Here is a 24,926-nt window from a genome sequence, read left to right as displayed (position 1 = left end):
GGCAGACAGGGAGCCTGGCTGGGGGGATGGGGAGACAGGAACAGACTCGAGAGCCGTTAGGAAATCGGATCCGGGTGGTATCATCAGCAGAGTTTGCTAAGGGACTGGGCAGTGAGCTGAATGGCGATGACAAAAAGATCTGCCTATGTTCTGACCCCCAGAGACGGTGAGCGTGACCCTATGTGGAAAGGGGTCTTGGTGGATGTAATTAAGTTAGAGACCATCCTGGATTGCCCAGCTGGGCCCTGAGTCCAGTGATACGCATCCTTATAAGGAGCAAACAGAGGACAGACACACAGGAGAAGGCCATGGGAAGGTGGAGACAGTCACTGAAGTGATGCAGCCACAGGGAATGTCCCCCCACCACCAGAAGCTGGAAGACGCAGGAGGATGCTGCCCTGGAACCCTCAGAGGGAGTGCAGCCTGGCTCACACCTTGATTTCAGACTCCCAGCCTCCAGGACCATGAGAGAATCAACTCCTGTTGTTACAAGCCCGTAGCCTGTGGTCATTTGTTCGAGCAGCCCCAGGACACTGGCACAGACTGGACGTGCAGGCAAGGGCAGGGTGGGCGGTCTGAGTGAGTTGCTCTTCCGGTTCCTACTGGTCCCGGGAGGCTCCGGGAGGGGCGGTGGGTGCAGGACATGCTCCATGCACTTCCAACCCCTGATGCCAATGAGGGATTTTCCCAGCGGGAAGGGGCTCATCCCCTCCCCACCGCCTCTCTCACTAATTCCAAGGGTCCCAGAGGCCGAGCGGAGAACACCCCTGACCCAGAAGAAACGGTCAGAGGGTCGCATCCTCAAAGCTGGGAGGGAGATGCCAAGAACGTGTGGCTCATGAAATGCAGCACAATTAAAAATGCATTCTGCTTAGATTTCAGAGAGCTATTTCCAGAATGTAAATACTATACTTGTCATTAAAAATGTATTTATTGCGATTACACAGGAGAATTCTTGGGAGGTTCAGTGCACGTTCAATGTGCGTGTTTAATAACCCCATTTAACCCGTGTTCTCCAGGCGGGCACTGCCACCCTCCCGCCCACGTGCGCCTTACGCGGCAGGTGGAGGTGGGTGGCATCCTGACAAAAGACCAATGGCTTCTAAACAGTCACACCACTCCCCAAACAGAGAGGACAAAATGCTCGCAAGAGAAAACGTGATGAGTAATTAAACACGGAAACTGCTCCCTCTCACTAGGAACCAACAGGATGCAGATGACAAGGACACCCCCGTCCATCTGGGCCCTGAGATTAGGAAGCTGTGGGAAAGCTGTAAGATGGAAAGCCGGCCGGCCAGGCCGCAGGGCGTGGGCCCAGGTGGGGCTTATACTCCTCCCGAGAGAGAACCTGGCACAGCAGCCCCGCGGCCATAAATCCACTCACGCTCCTGGGCTCAGGAACGCGACCCCCCCCCCAAGACTCAGCCCAGGGAACAAAATGGAGAGGAAAACTACATGCCTAAATTTTTTACAGCGGCATCATGGCTAAGTATGAGAATGAATCAACTTGGGGGCTAGCACACAGCCATAAAAAAATGACGATGCAGACCCCGGCGCAACACGGAGACCTGGGAGCGCGGGGTGTGCGAGAGGCAGGATGCACGGCGAGACGCCATCCAAGGACAGAAATACGTCCACATCATGAAGAGGCGATGAACAAAGGCAGTAATCGTGCCCCGCGTGGGGTGGCGTGAGCTTTCTGGAAATGACTAAAGATCTGCATGCATTTTTGATAACAGAGAGAAAACGTCTGGACACAGAGACAGTGATGAGAAAGGAGAGTGGAAAATTAAAATCTGTGGATTTGCTTTCAAGAAAAACAAAACTTTAGACCGTGCACTGTTCACATGTCAAATCATAGGGTCCTCACAACCTCCCTCTCCAGGGGACGTTGTCCCCACCTTTCAGAGAAGGAGCCTGAGGCTCTGGGGAGGAGGAGCCCCCCTCACAGCAGCTCTGAAGTAGGCGGTTTGGCCTCTGGGCTTCCCCCTCTGCTTCTGAGGAATTCTGAGTCTGGAGCCCGCCCACAAGGAGTACTCATCCCTGGCCATGGGGCTGGCCCAGGTCAGTCCCACCCCAATCCCATCCCCACCCCGACGAGGACCCCCAGCAAATTTTAACTACACCCTCCACTGTGTCCCTGTAAGCAAGACTAGACCAGGTCCATCGTATACAAAGATCCTCATGTCCTCCTCTCCAGCTACGTGGAGACACTGTGGGGAATGGAGGAAGGCTGGCATTCTGGACGGGTCAGCAAGTGCTACCCAGGATGGCTGGCCCTTTGGGGCTCGCCTGACACGCAGGGGTTGGGGCAAGCGAGGTGGCTGAGGATGTCTGCTTAGAGGAAGAGAACACAGGTGCCTCCGTCCACTTTGTAGCCAAGGGGACCCATCCTTGGACCAGCCACCCAGCAAGAGGGGGTGTCCCCCATGGGCTGGCCCTTCCTCACCGTGAGACCCAGAACGTAAATCCTCAGAGAGCAGCCGAGGACATTTCCCTGGACTGCAACACTCACGCCATTTTCCACTTTCGCCCCGAACTACGAATGGCCTTCTCCAAGCCTGGAGTGGCATTTTTGAGAGCAACCCTCCTAGCCTCCTTGGTGGAAGACCTGCTTCAAGGCACGAGCTTACCGTCTACCAAGACACAGTCATGGGGGCATCCTGGCCGAGAGCCTCAGTTCCCTTTGTAGGGATATGGCCTGTGGCTGACCCCTTCTCCTGAGACTGGAAGGAACTAGAAATCAGGCTGGAAGGAACTGGGAGGCAAATCCACAGCTAAGAGGGGCTGGCTGGGACAGGTGCTTTTGTCGGAGGGGTAAGAAAAACCCAGGGCGGCATGAGGGGCTCCGTCCCCAACCCTGGTGTCATTAGCACCATGGTGACCAAGCTGGCTGACTGCAAGGCAACACTCTTCCTTACACAGCAAAGAAAGGACCCAGCTGAAGACGCCATGTCCACAGCCTCCCAAGCATGGCAGAAATCCCTCAACAAGAACCAAGAGAGGGAACCTCAAGCCCTGTCACCAAAAGCAAAGCCAAAAATAAATCAACTCAAGGTGGTTGCCCACAGATTGGGAGTCCTGATCAGCAGGTCTCGGAGTTTCTTATGGATTTCAAATAGAAAAATGAATTAATTATTACTCGAGAAACATAACTTGGAAATCAAAATGGTTCAACGCCCAGAAAACGTGGAGCGGCAAGTGGGGCTTGGAGGAAACAATCCTTGCCTGAGCAAATCTTGGACCCCCAGCCCAAGACGCTGGGACCTTTCCCTCTTCCCCTTCCGGGGTGAGCAGATGGAAATACTGAACGACAATAACCAAGAGGATTTCTCAAGCCCTCCTTCTCGCCCACCTCACTTAAAACATCAAAGCGGCTGCCTAGCGTCCTTGGGCTGAGTTCACATTTCCCGTATAAAGAGAGATTCCCGTCGTCTGCGGCTGGTTATTTCCAAGCTCTTCGGCTGGGCCAGGAAGAAAGAGAAAGGCTGAACAATGAGAGCGGTCGGAGCACTGGGTGCACCGGAGCTGCGTCTGAAGCGCAGAGCACAGGCCAAGGGAAATTGTGCACTGACCTGAATTCACATGCAAACCCTCTTCCTCCCTCCGGGGAAGAGAAGCAGGAGGGGGGAAAACAGAAAGAAAAGAAAAAAAAAAGGAAAAGAAAGCCAAGATGCTTTCCCATCGCTGTCAGCCCTCTGGCACCGCCCGCACCCACCGAGGAAACTCTTAATGTGCTTTCAGCTTCTCCCGCGTGCATTTTTCAGCCAAGAAAAGTTCACCAACTTGCAGGGGCTGCTCCAGCCAGCATCTGGATCTCAGCCTCAGACCTGGGAGACGCGCAGGTGTGTGAGGAGAAAAGCCCACCCTCGGGCTGACTTACCGCCACAGAGAACTTTCCAGAACCTTCCCCATGTCTGCGTGGTAATACTTCGTCAGGATCAAGATCACCTGTGATGGCAATAGGAAGAAAGAGGCAGAAGTCAGTGGGTTTCAAGGTGCTCGAAGAGGAATATAAGGACCCCGGTATTCAGGGTCTCCCGAGTATCAGGGCCCAGGGCCTCTCCCGGTTGGCACCCCGGGAGGCTCCGGCCACCTCGCACCGGAATCCAGAGATGGGGCTTGTTCTGTTCTGAAAACTCGCTTCTACTCTTCAGACTGACTTTGGGAACATTCCAATCCTGTGAGGTCCACCCAGGAGCTGCCATGCAGCGGGGACAATTCAGACTCAGCCCTGGACAATCTCAAACTGTGGTCAAAGGCACAGTGAGGCGGTGGTCCCGGGGTGAGTACAGACTCCATCAGCAAGGCTTCCAAAGATGGCGCTTTGCTTTGTCTCCAATGGCGCCTTTGAGAACAGCCCAATGAGAAGCCTCTGCTCAGGCCGCCCCCAAGACAAGAGCAGACCCCACAAGTACGTGCTGCCATTGCTTTCCTCAGAGGGGCGGCTGATGGCAGAGCCAATGACAGTGGGTTGGAAAGATGCTCGAGAACAGCCGGGCCAGCTGGAGGTGGTTCATAAGTCAACGACGGCGCACGTGTTTTTTTTTTGTTGTTAAACTATTCCCTGAACGCGGCGGGCCCCACTTTGCAGAGCCGTTTCCTTGCATGTCTGGCAGAAAAAGCAACTGTCTACAAAAATGAAAATAAACGTGTTTAAGAGCCCCCAAAAGTTCTTCAAAACAAACGTATGAACAACAACAAAAGGAAACAGAGACTCGCTGGCCCGGAGGGAAAAAGAGCCTCACCCGCAACGACTCCACCAGCCACGGCGCTTCCGTGTACATCAAACTCCATTTCACTCACTGCCAGGCCCTGTTAGCGGCTCCTAATGCTCCCGTTGCCATGGGAACCCTGGGAGGTAAAATGGGAACGCCCCCTGCAGAGCCATTAGCCTGGTTAATTTGGGGTCACCACACTGGCCATCCCTAAATTTGGTTCCTTCACGCCAGCAGAACCTCTCCTCCAGGTCCTCGAGGGCGCGGCTGCTGCAGACACAGTTTGGCCGATCTTTCTCACCCTGGCAATTAAAGCAGGGAAGATATGGGGCGGGATGTCAACCGAGACGAGATGGGGTGCATTTTAGAGGCAGCGACGATTATAAAAACTCGAGACCTCATCAGTGGAGGCGTGATGGCCTCGCCTCGCTCGGGAACAAAGTGATTTTCTTCTGCCAGGCTCTCAGGCCGCCCGAGTCAAGCCGGAATCCTCTGATGATGGAGGAAGGCAGGCAGGCAGAATGACAGGGCCCGAACGCACAGGAGACAAGCGTATTTTTAACCTATTGATTTATATTTTATAGTCTCGCTGCTCCCAGAGGGGATTTCGAGGAGCCAGAGTGTGACAGCCGGAAGAAACCTCAACGTCTGTTTAATCTGGCCCCGTCCAGGATGGAATCCTCAGCCCAATATCCTCCTCAAGCACCTGCCATCTGGGCTCTGCTCGCACACCTCGAGAGACAGGGAGCTCATCTGCTAAAGCGGTGCTCGGGTCCTTCCGGGGGCTGAGCTCTGTCCTCCAGTAACTTCTGCCTGCGTGTCCTAGTTCTGCCGCTGTGGACAATGACTGGGCAGGCCTACTCCCTTCCAGGCGAGGGTCTCACTCATGCCCACCCCCCGCTGGTGTAAGCTCTGGCCACTCTGGGCCTTCGCACAAGCTGTTCCTCATCTTGGGACCCTCTTCCCTGCCCCTCACCCCTAAGTCCTTGGCTAATTCCTACTCAACCTTCAGATCTCAGTCCAGCTGACACCACCTCCAGGAGGTCTCCCAGAGCCCTCCCCTGGGTTCGGTGCCCCCACCATACTCCCTCAGACCCTGCGCTTCCTGCACCCCAGTGCAGCTGGCAGAGTCTGTTTCCACCACTAGACAGCAAGCCCTTTGGGGAGGAAATCGTGTCCTGTTTTAGGTCCCAGTGCTGTACAGTGAGCACGCCACCACGTGTTGAAAGGAATGCAGGTGGCCTCGCCCCAAAGAACAACGATTAAGGCCACGAAGCCAGGCAGAGGTAAGTGCCCTGGGCAGGCCCCGCCCTGCTCTGCCAGCCATTCACAAGACACCCTCTTCCATCAAGAGGACGCATCGTCCGTTCTTCGTGCAGGGGACAGAATCGGTCTCCGGGTGCCACCCTGCCCACTAAGCTGAATGAGAGTCTGGGCTCCAAGGCCAGGGTCCCGGGGTCCAGCTTGCCCACAGCTGGGACAAGGAGCCACCTGGGCGGGGTCACCCTGGGGGAGCCCCAGCCGGCACCCCTGACTCTGCAGTTGGCAGCGGGAAGGACCCCTCTGCTTTGGGGTCAGACCCTCCAAGCTCGATGCCCCTCAGCTTCCTGATCCACAACGAGGGGATGATAGCCAGCTCCCTCTCTGAGGACAAGGATGAAGGACTTGGCTGCAACCGAGAAGTGACCCACACACTCACGGCCAACACTCACCGACGTCAGCCTGGAGACTGCCGTGCCGGGCTCTGGGTCGCGTGGTTTATGACACCAGCGTTCTTTATATGTCCAGGAACCCTAAGAGGCAGCTCCTATTGTTACCCCACCTGACAGATAGAGATGCTAAAGCCGAGAGAACTTCAATACTGTGCCCCACAAGACACCTCCAGGAACCAACGCTCTCTCTGCACCACGATGCACTGACCCCACAGGAGAGATGCTGCAGCTGGGAGGGAGGCCAGGGGCCTTTCACCAAAACCTTCAGTGATACAGTGATAACAGCAAATGCTTACACACCACCCACTCCACACTTTACAGACACCAACTGTCCCCATTACACAGATGAACAGACTGAGGATCAGGGAGATAACACAATGGCCCCAAGGTCATACAGCTTGTACATGGTGAGCCTTGGATGTGGGAATGAGTAAAACAAACCAGGAATCAAGTGTTAGACAGAGAAAAGGGAGGTAAAAAAAGAGGGAGAGAATAAGAAGCTTCATGGTGACTTTGAGTATTCATTCAACAAACAGTCTAATCTCTCAACATGCCAGGAATGAGGATCCACAGAGAGGACGCAGCCAGGGCCCCAGCACCCAAGGGCACCCACTGTCGATGATGACACTCCCTCTGCACATAGGCTTCCAAGATGCTCAGAGGAGCTCTGCCAAGGCGTCGGCACGTGTTTTGCTGTCTGCAAACACACATTCATATACAGACAGGTGGGAGGCACCCACAGTCAGGGACCTTCACAGACGAGACGAGGGGAGACTGTGGAGCACACCCACACAGAAGGATGCTTTTTCCACCGAGCGGTGAGAAGGCACCTCCTGGCTGTGCCTCCCAATCTAACCACGGCATCTCACATCCTGCTCCAGAGAAACTGAGATGCTCGGGGAGGCCGGGGGGCTCCTGCCGGGCCCCAGCAGGGCATCCCTCAGGTTGCAGAAGGGCTCGGCTTGTGTCTCCTGCCCCACGGCTGGTCATGCCCCGCTGCTCGAGCAAATTCTCTGTTCCCTTGAGTCTCAGTTTACTCACCTAAAAAAGTGGCCACAAAAGCCCCAGCTCCATCCACTGTAACCTCACTGAAAGGTGACGGCAGTTGGAGAGTGGGTGTCAAAGGACTTAGAAAGTGTGAAGTGCTGTCCCGGGGGAGGGCCTGATTATCAGGAACCCTGGAGGGGATGGGTTCGATTTTGTTGACTGAAAATACAAATCCCCCAAAGATTCACAGTGAATCGTGAAGCCGGCAGTGTCTCCTTCGAGAGAGCGTGAGAGGCCCAGCACTGCCGGTTCTCAGGGACGCTCCCCTAGGCCACAGGGAACTGGACACGCCTAGTTAAATGTAACGGGGCCCATGACCTCGCCCTAGGATGGACGTGGTTTCTCCGTGCGGGCTTGGGGTGAGAGAAGGCGAGGGACATTGGGACAACCTCCCTCCCCCGGGAGTTGGTGCTGGACGTCCCTCCTGGAGGATGCTGGGGATGGCGGCCTTGGCCTGGCCGGAGTGCATCCAGAGATGGCCACTTGCGGGCTTCCCTCTGGTGAAGCCCGTAGGCAGCCCCCCTGCCTTGCATCTTAGACGTGCCTCACGTCACCATGTCCCTTGGCCTCTCTGAGCCCTGGAGGCCTCATCTGTCCTGGGGGGGATGCAGGACTCGGCAGGAGGGGCTGTTCTCAGGGGGCCACACCTTAGGGATGCAGACCTCCCACCCAACAAGTGGGCCTGGTGTCACTCTGCCCGTGCTCAGAAGGATGCGATCGGGGATAAAGCCTGGACCAGGACGGAGAAGGGCTGCAGGCAGGGTGGGCAGGAATGGAACTCACTCGCAAGGAGCCTCTTTCTGGGATCCCTGGACACGCTGCTGGTGCGGGTGTCAACGATGCACCCACTGTGGGGTGAATGCACGACAGCCAACAAAGTCACAAGCCCGTTGACCCCTTGGCTCTTTCTAGAACAACAGCCTGAGCAAGAGGAGGGGTCCCAGGAGGCAGCCGGGCTCAGCACTGGGCACCCTCGCCCGAGCTGCAGCCTCTCGAAAGAAATCGACTCTGTTTAAGAGAAATTGATCCTGCATTTATTTACCAGGGAGAGGAATCCTGTTTCTCCGCTGAAGACCCCCGGCCGAGGGGAAGGGGGCATCCTCTCAGGCTCAGAAGCCACGGCAGGTGCTGGGCCTCATGGAGCAGGCCTCAGTCAATCCCTCCGCCGCCTGGAAGACACCAGGGCTGCTGGCCGCCCTCGCCTCGCCCCGGAGCCTCACCCACCCTCTCCCCCACTCCACGAACGCTCCTGATTCTCCAAACTGGTGGGGTCCCCACACGCTTGGGGAGCCTGCCTGGAAGTTCTCACCCCCAAGTAGCCGAGAAAGTACTGGCGACAGCTGCCGTCAGCATAGGACGCTTCCCTGCCACGGAACCTCCCGCAGAGCAGAGAGCCTGGCCCCGCCAGACCCTCCTCCTGACGCAGTGTCCCCGAGCCCTGCAGAGCCGGGAGGACTCCACAGGGTACGGCCACGCTCCTGAAGCCCGTCTGTCTGCATCGTGGCTCTGCAGTGTACCAGCTGTGTGCTCCCGGGCTCAGCCTCTCGGGGCCTCAGTGTCCCCATCTGTGACATGGGTTGATGATGTGGGCTTCCAGAGCTGGAGTAAAGATGAAATGAGTTCAGTGTGCCCACAGTGAGCGCGCCACTCAGGGTTAGGGTCAGGGTTAGGGTTAGGAGTGGAGTAGGGTTAGGGTTAAGCACAGGGCCAGCTATTGTTGGAGTTAGGGTTAGGGTTGGGGTTAAGGGCTAGGCAAGAACTGGGTACAGCGAGGGCTGGTTTTCAGGTTGGGGCAGGGTTGGCCTTGGCCTGTCCTGTCTCTATGAACCACTGCTCTGCATCTCACGGGTGGGCCGTACTTGCCAGTGACACAGGCGAGCACCACTGTGTGCAGCGGTCCAGCTGAGATGCTATCGTGTATGCTGACATACTCTGTGAGAAGTCTGTTAAATGATTAAATGCATAAATGGTCAACCCCACCTACTCACCACCATGCGCATGCCTGCCCACCTCTGTGCCCGTCCTCCTTTCTCCCCTGGCACAGACCCCTGCACCTCTCTACCCACCCAGGTATGGACCTTCTTACAGGGTCAGCATGGATGCACCTCCTTCAGGAAGCCTTCCAGGATGTCTCCAGCCCAGATGCTGGCTCTTGATCTCGCCTGCTTTTCCCGCAGCAGGATGAGCTCCAGCATTATGCCTTTGGGGCTGGGCCCCGTCCCCTCACCCCCTGCTCTCCCCTGATGCCCAGCACCAGGGGGAGGCTCATTGCAGGGGAAGGTGCACAGCCTTGGAGGCGGCCTGGCCTGCATGCGACCCCTCATTGCTCTGTTGTGTCCCTCCTCACTCCAGCATCACCTGCTCGTCTGCAGCCCTGGAGGATAATGGTCACACGTCCCCGAGTGGCTGGGGTGATGAAGTATAACATGTGCAGAGAGCCTGGCACCCTGCCTGACACCAAGGAGGGCTTGACAAATGACGGTCCCTTCCCTCCTCCATAAGTGGAGTGAGAGGCGAGCTGCGGCTGTTGGCCGGAGAGAAACAGGCAAGCCGCCCTCGGTGACGCCACGCCACGCTCTGAGTCACCCAGGCCTCAGATAGGATCCCTTTCTCCCCACAAAGCCGTGACCTCATCTGGACATTCTGTTTTGGCAGCTGGGGGCCCGGCAGGAGTCCAGCGGCAGGAACAGAAGTGGGGGCCACCCAGCGAGTCCCGAGTCGGCCGTGGCTCCATCTCGCTGGTGGCGACTGTGCACCCTCCTCCCACCTCCCACCGCACATAGACAAGAGAGGAGGGAGAGGCTGCAGCTCCAGGAGCAGGGAGGGTGGGAGGACACGGGAAGGGAGGACTCCCGCTGCTTTCTGTGAAGGCAGAAGGCATGAGGCCACCAACGGCCCCTTGTTTCAGAAGCTTTTGCCAGAAAACGAAGCAACTCCAAGATGGTGTTGAGGTGGCTGGGGGAGAGGAAGGAGGGTTTCTGATAAGGGTCTGGGGTGGGAGGGCACCCACAACTCCTTCCGGGAGGAACGACATTGAAGGCACATAAAGGATGCTGGCCAACGGGGAGCGATGGCGCTCGGATCTGCGAGCCAGCTTTAACCCCGACGCGGCGGCCTCTGCCAAAGCGGGCTGCTGTCAGCTGCCTGGTTCTGACAACATGCTGCTACCGTGTCAAGTACGGGAGGAAGGTGGGGGAGGGACATGTGGAGCTCGGTGCTATTTCTGTAACTTCTTGTGATTATTTTAAAATAAAAAGTTATAATAAGAGAAAGACTTGAGAGACACATCAACCAGGTGCAAAAGGAAAAATGGTTGGAGACCATGCGAGCCTCCGCCTGCCTCTCTCCCACCCAGAGGGGCCCCGGGACGCAGCCACGCTCCAGCCGGATCTCCAGCCAGCTGTGTGGACGGAGACCAAGGCCCACCAGCAACGCCCATCAGAGCAGCAACGACGGGTGCCCTCCGCATGGTGGGAAGGTCCTGCCCAGGAGTCCTGGGCCCATGGGGACCAGAAATGGGCCAGAACCTTAAGAAATAAAACAGAACAAAGGAAGTGAGAAAGAGATCAACTCACATAAACCATGGCCTTGAACCCATGACCCCACCCACTAGTGGCCATGGCCCTTTCTCCCTGGGAGAGGCCAGTAAAGTGCAGTGTCCCCAAAGTAGGGTCCTGCGGGGGCCTAAGTACTGTCCTGGCCCAGTGGTGTCCGCACTGGGGAAACTCTTGTCATTCAGCAGTCGAAATGCAGAAATCTGCAGAGGCACATGTGTCACCAAAACCCTTTTCCTTCGTGCAGCTGGCCCAGCCACCCCTCGCAGGTAGGAGTGGCTTTGACACTGAATTCTGGCCCACAGAATCCACAGGATGTGGGCAGGTATGAAATGTGTCACCTGTGTGCCTAAGCCATGAAAATCTCCGGTTTATCATCACCGTCTCATTAAACTCATACTGATCGACTCTGTCCAGGGCCCCAGCGAAGCACTTGACGGACATTATCTCACTTAATCCTCCCCACAGCCTAGTCCCTGGGACTTGTTTTGTCCCCATTTTGCAGATGAGGACATCGAGGCACAGAGAGGGAAGTTACTTGCCCCAGGTCACACAGCTCAGAAGAGGTAGGGCTGGGCCTCAAGCTCAGCAGTCTGGCTCCAAACGCCGGCCTGGGCCTCAGTGGAGTGGCCTCCAGAGGACGGGCTAGAAAAAGGAGGCTGGTGCCCCCTGCATCCCAGGTCTGCACGATGCATGGGGCTGCATGCTTCCCTCTGCAACGAACTCCCGTCCGAGCTTCCGCCCCGGAGATGTCCAATCTACAGGCTCAGAGCTGCCTCCCTCGCAACGGACGCCCGGGGCTGGTGGACCCCAGCGCTGGCCAGCGGCCGACAGAGTCACATGTTCAGCACCGGACACTCCGCGCTGCCGGGCTTTCCTCGGCCTTCGTGAGTGCAGCCCCAGGAGACAGCCTGTGGCTCGGGCACGCGAGGGGCTGCCAGGGCGGCGCAGCTCCCGTCCCGCCGGCTGCTGGCCGAGCTCACGGTGAGCTCACTGAGATGCGGAGAGGGCCCCTTAGGCCCTCCACCTGACCAGGCACAGGATGTCTTACAGCTCTGATTTCAGGTCGCGGCGAGGCCGTGTATCACCGCTCCTCTGAGAGCCCTCGTCCAGACAACAGCTACATCAAGAAGGATTTACGTGCAAGGCCTTAAACCACGGCACTTACTCGGGCTCGGAGGAGCCGGCTGGGCAGGAGTGCAGAGCCTCCCACTCGGGCCAGGGGCGCCCTGACTCCTCGGTGCACTGGGACCCAGGCCGGTCTCCCTGCTGGCGTTCTCGGCAGCATTGGGCAGGGTTAGGGGAACGCAGGAATGGACGAATGAATGCGTACAGGACGCTCCAATCAGGCATGATGGACAGCTGCTCACCTTGACCGGGCCCGCCCCCTCACACCTGTAGCTCTTTGCCTTTATCCCGCTCTACCTCTACTCCGCCCGCAGCGTGTCGTTCCGGTAACATCCTTGGCCTCCCCTGTCCTCCTCCCCTCCCTGGGCTCATCCCCTCTCCTCCCAGGGACCCATCGCAGGCACGTCTGTCTGGGAAGACTTCCCAAACCCTCTGCCCATTTCCAGGCAAGGTTGGTGCCCCCCTGGGTCCCCCGAGACCCTGGCTGCAGTGGGTTGAATGCAGCCCCCTAAAGTATGTCCTGGAAACTGTGAACGTGACCTTATTTGGGAAAAGGGCCTCTGCAGACGTAATGAAGGATCTTGAGATGAGATCATCCCGCAGTGTGTGAGTGGGCCCCAAACGCAATGACAGGAGTGCCTATAAAGAAAAGAAGGAGAGCCGGCACACAGGGAGAACGCCATGTGCAGACGGAGGCCGAGGTCGGGGTATGTTTCTACAAGCCAAGAACACCAAGGGTGGCACGTGAACCCCCAGAAGCTGGGGGAGAGGCCTGGAACAGATTGTCCCTTGGAGCCTCAGGAGGCACCAGCCGTGCTGATGCCCTGATCTCAGACTCCCGGCCTCCGGGACTGTGAGAGGGTAAATGTCTGTTGTTTGAACCACCGTTTGTGGTGCTTCGTTATGGCAGCCCCAGGACACTGAGACAGGCACGTGCCCATCGTCTAATGAGGACACTGAAGCTCAGCCTGTTGGCGGTGACACAGCTGTGACCTGGCAGGGCTTGGTCTCCACGGGGACGGCTCGACTCCACAGCTGGACACCCTCTGCCCCCGGCACTCGTTCACACAATGAGCTGGCCCCAGCAGGAAGGTGCAATCAGGAGTGTGGCCTACTCACTCGCTCCCCAAGTTCCGCCCAGGAACTTTGGGGGTCCTGCCTCAGCTGGTGCGGGAGCAGAGAGCAGGGGCGAGCCCGCCCTCCATCCATCAGGCGCTGTCCACACGCATGAAACCCAGTGTTTAAAAAAAGAGGGTTGAGAACGAAGCTTTGAAAGGACCCCTATGAATCAAAACCAGTCAGCAGAAAATAAATGTGGGAACATTACTGATCTGTGGAAAATGGCATTTTTACATCAAATCTGTTTAAGGGATAATGTATATTTTAATGTGTGGGTCTTGGTAGACTTTTCCACCCCAGCTGTCCTCTGGAAATATTATTTACTCTCCATTCCTCATAACCTGATTGAATTTTAATTTCACCCATCACTCTTTTTAAACAGTCACTGTAACATTATTAATGAAATTACAAGATTCTTTTTTTTTTTTTACCCTTTCTATTCACAGCGATGCCCTTGTGCTTCTACCTGGAAGAGCTGGCATTTTTCAGGTCTATTTATGGCAATAAAAGGCACTCGGATCAGCTGTGATGTTGCTGCTGGGTTTCTCTGACTTAAAGAGTGCCCGGGCGGCTCCTGGGGGTGGGTGGAAATGGCTGATCCTGTTGTTAAAACAGAAATCCGCCCCGGGCTGCAGTACCGCCTTCTCCTCCCGACCAGTCCCCAGCTAGAAAGACACGTGGTCACTACTTCCAAGAATCTCTCTTTGGAAACGATGCTGTCACATCAGAAGAGGGTGCCGGGACAAGGACGGGGCAGGTGAGGGAGGCGGAAGCCCTTGGCTGCATGCCCTGGGAAGGCTGAGATCTTGGCCACAGCAGTCCCCAAAATGTGCCCCTCGGCCTTACGGCGTCCAGATGGGCTCATCACCCCGAAGGCCTGTCTCAGGACTGTCAGGAAGGCAGGGGGCCTGGTGGCTCAGATGCCAGCTCGGCAAGAAGCCACCCGGGGCCATCTGAGACCTGCAGAGGCTAATTCGTCTTCTCAGGAAAGCCGGTGGGGAGGCCAACAATGACATCGTGTCCCTGTATCCAGAATCAGCTCCTCTCAGCCAGCCGGGTACAAGAGGACTTCTGGGGGCTTGAGGCATTTGGGGCTTTGTGGCCCCTTCCTTCACATAAAAATGTTAAAAATTATATTTTACAGCTGCATTGGTGTAAAAATAAATATATTCACATTACATACCAAAAGATTTTCTTAACCTAAAAAATTGTTTTTCTTCTGATTTTAAAGGCAATTAAAACCCTTTTTGTGGGTCCCTAAATGTCTTATGGGCCCTGGCATAGAGTCCCATGTCTATGGGAGACGCGGGCCCTGCAGCCGCCGCCACCAGCACCACAGCCCAGCCCTTCCTCCCGCCTCGACCCTGGGCAGCACCCGCCCTGCACTCAGGACCTGCCATCTGTCCCCACAAGTCCCCTTGCACGCAGGTTCTCAAATGCAGATGGAGGCCCCTCCCTCACCCGGGACAGGGACTTCGCATTTCCTCCGGGGGGACCCTGTTAGGAATCTCAGGACATCTTTAAACATATGGGCGCCTGTGCATGATTTTACACCCCATTTCAGGGTTTCCAGACCAGTCTGGGGCCCTGTCTGTCTATGGGGCCAATAAGTCCCTCCATTTCCCTGGCAGGGCGGGCAGAAATCCGTTTCAAACTGGTCTTGGTGGTCTTGACCAGTCTCGGGGCCACTATAGAGTCCTGGGCTCTGTGCAGCACTGGGCCACTGAATCTGCAGACAGCCCAGAGGTGTCACTTGGGAACTCACTTTGTAACTGGGGCTGCTACATAAAGGCAGATGAGAAGGAGGGCGCTGCCACTCCCAGATGCAAACACTATCAGTGTCGCCTGCTGCCAGATCCCCTCACTGGAGGTCAAGACGTGCGGGACTATGAACCCCCCATCACTCCCCCACTCAGCTCCAGGCACCCTCAGCTTGGCCCTGCTTTGGGACCTAGCTCACCCTACTCCTCACCCTAAAATGCCTGCCAACCCCACCCCACCCAGCCCAGTGACACCACCCGCCCTTCAGGGTCCTCCAGAGGCCCCAAGCTTCTCCTGTCTCAGACCTTCCCAATGGCTCTGTCTTCTGACCTGGGCCACCCCCTCCCTAGCGTCCCCACCCCTGGTGCATCTGTCTGTTTTCTCCCCGGAGCCTCCTCGAGGGCGAGCTTCATGCCCACCCACGGAGCCTCAGTGCCGGCACAGGTCTGGCATTGGGAGGGGATGGGGCAGTGGGGGGGGTTTGCTCCTCATCATCACTGCTGACTGCATGGCATCGTGCCTCCTCTGATGGTTCACAGTCGGGGTCCGTCCCGCCTGCACTACAGCCTCCAGGAGCACAAGGACCAGGGCTTGCTCGTCATGCCTCCCCAGTGCCTGGCACACAGTAGGTCCTCAGGCTGCATGTGGCTGCCGCCCAGAGTTTGTTTACTAAAGTCAGGCTGTCACGGCAGAAGGGGGCAGGAATGACCCTGCCCCTGCCTGGGGACATATGAGAAGGCTTGGAATTAGCAATGTCCACTGTTCTGGGACATTCTTTCAAAAAGAAGATTTAAACCATACTTTGAATAAGAAAGACAGTGGGGGAGCAGCTGGAGGAGCCTTTCCTTCCGCATCCAGATCCCGCTCACTCACCAGCCTCCGCCAGGCTGTCTTGTCGTTGTCAGCGTCCAGCAGCCAAAAGGCTCAAGAAACCCATTATCTGATCGTTCAGGGACCACCTTCAAATCTGCACCAGACTCACCCATCAGGAGGGTACGTTATTAAGTTTTTTTAACTAACCCACTTCTTTTACTTAAATAGGAAACTTTCGCATCATTTCCATAAATGCAAAGGCGAGCCTCACCTACACGGAAGTCTCACAGAAGGTCACCACCAAACAAACACAGTGAAGACAGTTCATTCTCTCCTACCACGCGCGATTTGCCTGAGATGAGCCAGGGCTTAGGCCGCCCTCGCTGTGTTTAAAGGAAGCAGAGAGCTGTCAGGGGCCTGCTCGCCACAGGTCAGGCTGCTCTCCTTGGTGTCCGCGTGGGGGAGGGTGGGAACGAGACTGACGTCCTCTTCCAGCCTCCAGGGTCACCGGATGCTCCTGTCATGGCCCCTCCCCACTTTGAAAAACACCCAGCATCTCTGAATGCAGAATCCCCCACCTCCATTTTCCCCCCACAGCCCCACGACCATGCAGGAGTCCAGTGACGGGGAGCTCACTACCTCACAAAGGCGACTGCAACAGGATAGGCGACATCTGTGAGAGTGTTGATGACTCTCAGCGACTTCAGCTGCTGTACAAAACCAGGCTGACAACAGACGCCCGGCCCCTCTGAGTGCTAGGTAAAGCCAAAAAGCAGTGGGGGCTTGGGGCAGGCTCCACGTCCGTGGGCAGCCATTCTCCTCAGACAGAGCCAGGCTCGCGTGGAGGCTCAGGTTGAGCCCCAGATCCCAGGCTGGCATGGCAGACGTCTTTGAGAACAGCGACCGCGGCCTCCAGTGGCCTTACCTGGGCTTTCCCACATGGAGCGGCCAAGGCGGTCTTCGGAAACCACTTCCCTGAGCCTCGAGGGCACTCACAACTTTCCTGGACGTGGCCGGGATTTGGAAATCTTCGGGGGCCTGTGACTCAGATGTCCCGCCTCTCCTAATCCTGTCCCCAGCCGGGCTCTGGGCCCCGGAAGGCAGGATGCAGCCGGCAGACAGGGAGGCCGGCCAGGGCCCAGGAAGAAACACATCTTCACAATCATGCTTTGAATGTCTGAGATGAAGTATTTTAAGAAAAGTGTTTTTAAAATAACATTTGGCGATTTCTAAAAAGCAAATTTCTGCAGCTGTCTTCACCGTGTTTTCTAAGCATTCCGCAGCCTAAAGGAACGGGGGACTTTCACAGAGGTCTTAGCACGAGTCCTACAAACAAAGGGACACATTCCCAGTGAGGCCCCTGCCTCTGCTTAGAAAAAGAGCCCAGAAAAACTCAGGATCTGGAAGGTTCTGCCCCATTCTAGCTCAGCGGCTTTGGCAAGCTGCCCCTCTCTCGAAGCCTGGGACACCTCCTCTGTAAAATGGGACACCAGTAATATCTGCGTGCCTACTGTGGGGAGAATGTTCAGTGGGGAGCTTACGCCGCGTAAATCTCTCCTGCGTATGGTGAAGCCTCATTCACACGTCACTATATTGCAGCACCCCAGCGAAGCGGCCTTTCAGCTTGCATGCCTCACGTGACGGGGTGCTCCCCACCTTACAAAGCCCCTCCTCGTGTTCAGCTGAACCTGTCTCCCTGAGCTTCCACCCGTCAGTCCCAGCTGTGCCTGGTGGGACCGCATATGCTGCGCCCGCTCCCCACGGCCACCCTATAGACACAATCCTGACCTCCCTCTTCCTGCCCACGGCTCACGAGGCCGCTCCTGGTGACTCGCTGCAAACGGATAAACCAGGCAGTGAACCACAGCCAAGCGGGCTTTCTGAAAGAATCCTTGTTTTCAAAGCAAGTCCACACGGAGAGCTGGCCCCTTCTCAAATCTGCTTCCCTCCCACCCAGTATCGTCAGCCACCCTCGCAGGCACGGCGTCCAGAGGGCAACAGAATTCCAGGACGCTCGTACACGTCTGTTTTAAATGGGTGTGATCGACACACGGATCACACTGACTAGACGAGGATGGGCTATGGATGCCACTGGAGACGTGAGGGATCTGATAAGAGGCTCTCCTTTGCTGCCTGTCTCAGCCGGGGTCAATGAAAAATGTCGAGAATTAACCTGCATCCACGGTGGACAACGGACAAGAAGAGAACGGTGAGCGTTCCTCTAACTGAGGCCGTCACAGAACGGGCGCAAGCTTGGGTGGGCCAGACGGGCTTAACTCTCAGCTGCCGGTGCGCATGTGAGTGGGGAGCGGGCTGCAGGGGGCGGTGGGGACCAGCGGCAGCGCGGGGGGCCGTGGGCAAAGCCGGCACACGGGTGCTCTCTGCGCAGTGGGGAAGGGAAGGCACCCCAGAAAGGTGCATTAAATTATCTGAATGGACACCTCCAGAAGCAAACATTAGCCAGGAGAGAGGCGAGCCAGTAAATTTCGACAGATTCGTGCAAGGTTACTTTCATCAACCAAATTGGTTTCACTTTCACGGCCATGAAGAGTTACCACCTTCCCGCATTTGTATTTGATATAAACATACCTGCAGTAAATAAACGTGACCCTGGCTTCTCTAAATATTTCAGGTTAGTCTAAGGAATTCTAGGTCAAAGCAGAGGAAAAAAATATACATCCTTCATCATGAAAACTGGGGTATATTTGTAACTTGTGTGGAGAGAATAAAATGGCAGAAGGGATGGGTTCCTGGACAAAAACCAAGATCTCTATTTTGGAACTCTCCTTTACGAGCTCTCGCCGGGGTGAAGTCACTGTGTCTTCCTCCAAAGGATGGGGATGGGAGCGATTCTGCTGGGACCCAAACATGGCTGAATCGTGCCTTAAGCCTACGAGAGGGGACGCTCCCTTCACAGGAATGACTTGTTAGAAAACAGACCTGTCAAATCAGGCTCCACAAGTAACTTCCCTGAGACGCTTTAGCTAAATCACAAGCCTGGCATCTCAGTACCAGCTGTGGCGGAGGGCATTCTTCTGTCCTGGCTGAAGGGGCGCCCTGCCACCATCGCAGCCGCGCTAAAAACAGGCCCAACTCCATCAACTTGACAAAGACAGAACACTTGAATTAAGAGCCCCGTCTAAAATTAACAGTGATTGAAAGTTAATGATGGGGCAAATTTGGCAGAGCTGTTTCAACATGCATCACGATGTGGTCCCGGCTTTCAGATGGGAAGCTGAAGTGATAAATGTCTGTTCAGACCCAGCTGAGACCACAGCCACGTGGCTTTATGAGATTCCACCTTCCACTGGAATCCGAGCCTTGGCAGACAGTCCAATCTGTCACCCCATCATTGTCCCCAGTTCTGGGGCTGGGCTAACACATCTGCGTGTCAACATTCGGAGCTGGAGCTCTGTGCTCGTCTTGGCACTAGTTACTCATAACAACAAGCCAGAAACGACGCCTGTGGGTGAATGGTTCCAAAAACTGCAGCACAGCCGTTCGACTCAATCAGCAAACACAAACAGTGCGAAAAAGACAAACAACGATCCGAGAAAATACTCATGACGCAATATGACAAAAAAAAACTTGAAATTCTATCCACAGCAGGTCCTGCCTGCACACTGAAAATCTGTGTGTGTCTGTCTGTTTCCTCCACGAGACTAAAGTCTTTGAAGGCAACAACCCTGACTCGAACCCGTGTGCACACCCCCTGCCCTGGGGCTGGGCCAGCGCCCAGCGGATGAGCAGCCGACACCTGGTAAACTGACCTGGAAGGTCGCTCCTGGTCTCTTTCCTGTAAATATTACACACACACCCCAACGTACGAACCCACACAGCCACAGGCATATACACAGACACACGCGCAGAAAAGGAGCCAGACGGAAATGTGTCTGAGTGTCAACATTGTGCCCTCTGGGTGTAGGGAAATGTTTTCCTTTCTGTTTTGCACACTTGCAGGTTTTTCTAGAATAAGCACGCTTTGTAGTTACAACATGGAGGAAAACTCTGTGACAGAAGAGGTCGTGTTTGTCTCAGCTGCGTGCACTTACACAGCTCTATCCGGATGTCTGGGCTTCAAGGGGGCCAGAGATGAGGGTCAGCTGTCGCCGACTGCGCTCGTAGTAAAGCTGAGATCCCCCAGCTTGTGTGTTTACATCATAAGCACTGATCTGGAACTTTCTAAGCTATAAGCCTTCACCTGCTTTAATCTTCATAACAACACTGAGATTAGGTACTATATCCCCATTTACAGCTGATGCTCAGAGAAGTTAAGTCATGTGCACACAGACAACAAGCAGCTGATGACAGAGAAAGGGGCTTGAATGAGCTGGATGGAGGGGCCAGGTCTCCCCGACTCGAAATCAGACACATTTGTTCCCGTCCGCCCTCTGCGGATGGTTCCGGCAGCCCGTGGTCCTCGTGGTTATTTCCAAGGGATCTTGGGCGGGGGATGTTTCTTGCAGCATGGCATACACGGTTTCATGTGTGTGGTTTTGTTCCGCCTGCTCTGACCACTCCCGCAGGAGGCCCCGGCTGTTTCTGGGCAGCCCGGCCTGACCTGAGCCATTCCTCCGTGCAAACAAACTCACGCTTGCCACTTGTTCACAGGCTGGCCCTGGAGAGACCTGGCTTCAGAATCCCACAGCGGTGCCCTGTCGATGGCCCCGCAATGCTGCCAGACCCGGGAAACAGATCCCCCACGCAATACAGGAGGTGAAAATGCGAGAGTTTTCAAGCCCTGAGATAAGAGCCCTTGGAGATGGCCTTGATGTTTCTGGAATTTTCCATTTATCATCTGAATGAGACAGTGATATAAATGCTGACACCCGTATGCAATCATTCTGCATCCCCACGCATGAATCAGGGGTAGGAAAAGCCATAGACCTTCCACCTGAGACTCAGTTTCCCCTTGATCACAGCAGCGAGCTCCTCATCACCGGGAGCATGCAAGCAGGCACCTGGGGACAATCTGGACGGAGTGTGGTAGGGGTTCCTGCAGGCCAGAGCCAGACGAGATGGCTATGGCTTATCCTGCCCATCTCCCCTCCTCATCCCTCTAGGGGGGCCCCAGTGATGGACAGATGAGGTCAGACGTTTCCTGCTGAGGATCGCTCCAATCCCACTCCAGATCTGGGATTTTCATCTGCAACCAAATGCAAAGTCCCCTCCACAGAGGTGAGCTGTGGTTGGGGTGTCACAGCTCAAGGCCTTTCCTCCTCTGGCACATCCACCCAGGCAGAGACGCAGGTGGGAACAGGAGGCAGCTGCAGAGTTGGGGTGACACCGCATGACCCGAGCCTGTGTCCCTGTCAGGGAGCTGACGCAGCACTGCAGGGACCGCCTCAGAATACTTCCTGCAAATGTGTGGGCTTCTCAGTGATTACGGGCCTCAGCCCTTGACGGCCACTGAGACACCGGCCTTGGTTCAGCAGGCTCTGGGCCAGGTATGGTTAGGGGTGAATTTGGACAGACGGTGTGAATGGAGGGGTAGAAAGGGGGCAGGGCAGGACCTCCTTCATCTGGAAAACCAACGCCCAGGGCTCTGGGAGGCATCCCATCGCTGCTGCCAACGTGGCAGGCAAGCCCCATTGCAATGGGAGGATCCGACTAAAGTGAGCCGGCCATGTTCAAACTGAGGCAGCAAGAGCTCAGCCTTGCACTGCCTCTCTTTCTTCTTCTCTCAGCTCGGTTAAGATTATGTCCATGCCACACTTGATGACCCAACTCATCCCCCTGCCAAGAAATTCCCCAGATCTCTTTCTTTTCCTTTAAAATTAATCATTATGGTGCTTTAAAACTCAACTCAAAATGGATCCTAGACCTAAATGTCAACTCTAAAACTATAAAACTCATAGAAGAAAAGAAGGAAGAAAATCTTTGTACTTTGGGTTGGTCAAAGAATCTTAGATAAGACATAAAAGCATGGGGCACAATACATATACGGATGAATTGGACTTCATCAATACTAAACACTTCTGCTTAAATGGAAAAGAGAAGCCACAGACTGGGAGAAAAATGTTTGCAAAATATATCCAACAAAGGATTTGAATCCAGAACATATAAAAGTCTCTAACAACTCCATAATACAAAGATATCAATGCAATAAAAATGGCCAAAAAACTTGAACATTCACTTTACGAAAGAAAAGATACTCATGTCAAATAAGCACGTGAAAAGATGCTCAATGGCATTAGCTGTTAGAGAAATGCAAATTACATCACAAGATAGAGCACGCTTATTAGGATGGCTAAAATCTTAAAGTTGACAATATCAAGTACTGACGAGGATGAAGAGCAACTAGCACTCACCTCGTGGAGGGAATGAAAATGGTGCAGCTGCTTTGGAAAAAATTTGCTTCTTAAGTTAAACATGCACTTATCCTGCAGCCCAGCCCTCCCACTCCTGGGTATCTATCCAGGAGAAATGCGAGCGCACGTCCACAGGAAGACTGCGCACAGACATTCCTGTTCCCTGGAGACATGGCAGACACGTCGATTATTACTGAGCAGCACACGTGGCTGGAATGCGGAATGGACAGTCTGTGTGGCAGCAGGAGAAGCCAGAGGGTCACGGAGAGGGTCTCACACAGACATTCCTCAGGGTGGGCCCCCGGAGGCCAGGGTAGTGGTTCTCAAACAGGGGGCATTTGCAACGACTGGGGACTTTTTCGATTGTCACTATTGGTGTCTAGCGGGAAGAGGCCAGCAATGCTGCTAGATACCCCACAATGCACAGGCCGGCTACCACAGCAAGGACAGAAAAAGATCTGGTCCAAAATGTCCACGGGGGCCAAGGTCGAGAAACCCACGGCCGGGGCGTAGAAACTCCAGGAGGGCATAGGGGGGCTTCGTACGAGAAAATCAGGCCATAAATCAGTTCAGCAGCTGCCGTGCAACACACCCCTTAGAGGCCGCCCCTGTGCTAGGGCCCTGCCCGCACGTTCTCCAGTCCTTTCCACAGCCCTGCAAAGTAGACTTTCTTCCAAAGGTGAGAAAACTGAGGCTCAGACGCTGCCTCGGCTTGTCCAAGAGTCTGCAGCTGCCAAGTGACGAGCCGGGACTGGGACCCACTGTGCGCTGATGGCTCCAGCCCACCTCCCGAGGCCCCGGGGTCCGTGTGGAGGTGACGACACGGCAGCTCCGTTCATCCACAGGTGATTAAAACCCGCGGCCCCCTGCGCACGTGCCCCTCGGGGAGCTCCAGCTCCCAACCCGCACCCTGAGGTGTGCCAGCTCCTCCGAGAATGCAGCCATCACTGGGCTCCGGGAAGGAAATGACCGGGCTCCAACTCCAGTGATGTTTTTTCATCAGATAGTAAATGAATAGAGTGCTACCAAGACGTCAGAATCTGGAACCAGAACAAGTGGAGTGCAAGACCTAAGTATGAAATAATGAATTTATAATCCCACTGAAGAGCAGGCGGAATGGGAAGCCACCGTCGCCATGGAAACCAAGGAAGTGTCGTGAGCTTCTTGAGGAGGACAGAGAAGAGCCACTTTAGATAGGCTCCAGCTCAGGAACAGTGAGCGTCCGCCCCCACGCCCGGCACAGGCAGGTGCCAGGACGGGGCCCTGGTGGCCTCAGAATCCGGCCAGCGTCTACCCACCACGGTGGGAAGGGGCACCCTCTCCAGACCCAGCACAGGGACCCTCATGCCTCAGAACCTGCTGTTGCTTCATACGTGGGCACGACCCCCTGCAAATCTCTGCAGAAACGCCGCGAAAGCGTCAAAAGGGAGCTCCATGTACCTCTGGACGAGCGCCCCTGCCCGACTCTGGGCACGAAGCACTCTGCAAACCTTCGACACACCCGGCCCCTACTTGATGCTGGAGAAACCTCGGGCCCTTCCCTCCAGGAGCCCTCGGAGCCGGAAGGGAGAAAGACGGGGGTGACTCCTATGCCACGAGGCCCAGCGGAGGCCCCCAAGGCAGACGGAGGTCCAGGGCAGGTTCCAGGAGGTGGGACCCCTCGGGAGAGGCTCGGAGGAGCAGCAGCAGCTGCTTAGGGGAACGGGGGGTGCCGTACCAGGCAGGTGGGCCGAGGAAGAAAGAACAAGGCACGGGACGATGAGCACAGGAGGCCACGGGCCAGCGTGCACAAAGGCAGGGACTCATCTTTGCATAAAACGGAGCAGAAAAGGAGGCCACCCCAGGGTCCAGCCAGAGGGACCAGCGAATGGAGTACGGCGGCTTCACAGAGAACTATCGCAGAGGTCAGGGCATATCATGACCATTGCTGGGGCTGTGGAGCAGCGTGGGGGGGCAGGCGCTGAGAAAACGGACAGGCAGGAGGAGGCCCAGGTGTCTGACCGCAGGGCCTGGGTCTGCACACGTGCTGCAGGGGGCCGCGCACAGAGGAGAAGAGCCGAGTGACGAGGACGGACGACCTTATTTCTTTTTCAAAAAGCTTTGTTAGTGTCGATGTATAATTTATCAATAAAAAACTAGTCAGCCAAGCTGCCCAGGACCCTAATTTTAAATAGTTTGACTCAAGTTAATTCTATTCTCAGCTTCATTACAACTAATTGTGGAGAACCGTAAGGACGAAGATCCCAGACGGATGGTCTGTCCTCTGGATGCAAACTTCTTGCCTTCTCCTCCTCGCTCAGCATCGACCCGTGCACTCAGAGCCGGCACCACAGGGACCCGACGCCCCGTCCCTCTGCCCAGGCTCAACCACCAAAATGGAAGAAAAAGCTGCAGAAATCCTATGCGTTTCTCGGCCCTTTTGGTGCCGTGAACAGAGGTCAGGGACTCCCCGGCCAGCTCAGGCCTTAGAAGCTGGTGACCTCAAGGAAGGCTTACGCCCTCTCTGGGCACAGTCTTTCCCAGCCCCATCCTGGGGGCTGAACAGTCTGAACTGAAAGGCGGATCCAGCCTGAACATCCTGGGCGCCCCGCTCGGACCGGGCACACAGCAGATGCCACCCCTGAGCCAAGAAGCGACCTGGACGGTGGGTGTGCGAGGCTTTCCAACATTCTCCCAGGTCTCCTGTCAATTATTATCATTATTATTATCCCCATTTTATAGATGAGGAAACTGAGGCTCGGAGAGAGAGATTCACTTGAACTT

General features: G+C 55.6%; 1 protein-coding gene across 1 annotated transcript in view; it reads right to left on the bottom strand.

Annotated features, from left to right (window-relative positions):
- The window catches only part of SORCS2 (sortilin related VPS10 domain containing receptor 2), a gene marked incomplete at its 5' end in the record, with an annotated part of 487,825 nt that overhangs the window by 297,612 nt on the left and 165,287 nt on the right, over positions 1–24,926 (bottom strand). Inside the window, one exon of the mRNA XM_046655787.1 lies at positions 3,884–3,951. Coding sequence (XP_046511743.1) covers positions 3,884–3,951 — 68 coding nt within the window. The remainder of the gene's footprint in view (positions 1–3,883; positions 3,952–24,926) is intronic.

The sequence above is a fragment of the Equus quagga genome, chromosome 3 (assembly GCF_021613505.1).
Source record: "Equus quagga isolate Etosha38 chromosome 3, UCLA_HA_Equagga_1.0, whole genome shotgun sequence".
Taxonomy (NCBI): Eukaryota; Metazoa; Chordata; class Mammalia; order Perissodactyla; family Equidae; genus Equus; species Equus quagga.
This window is presented reverse-complemented; position numbering and strand designations above follow the sequence as displayed.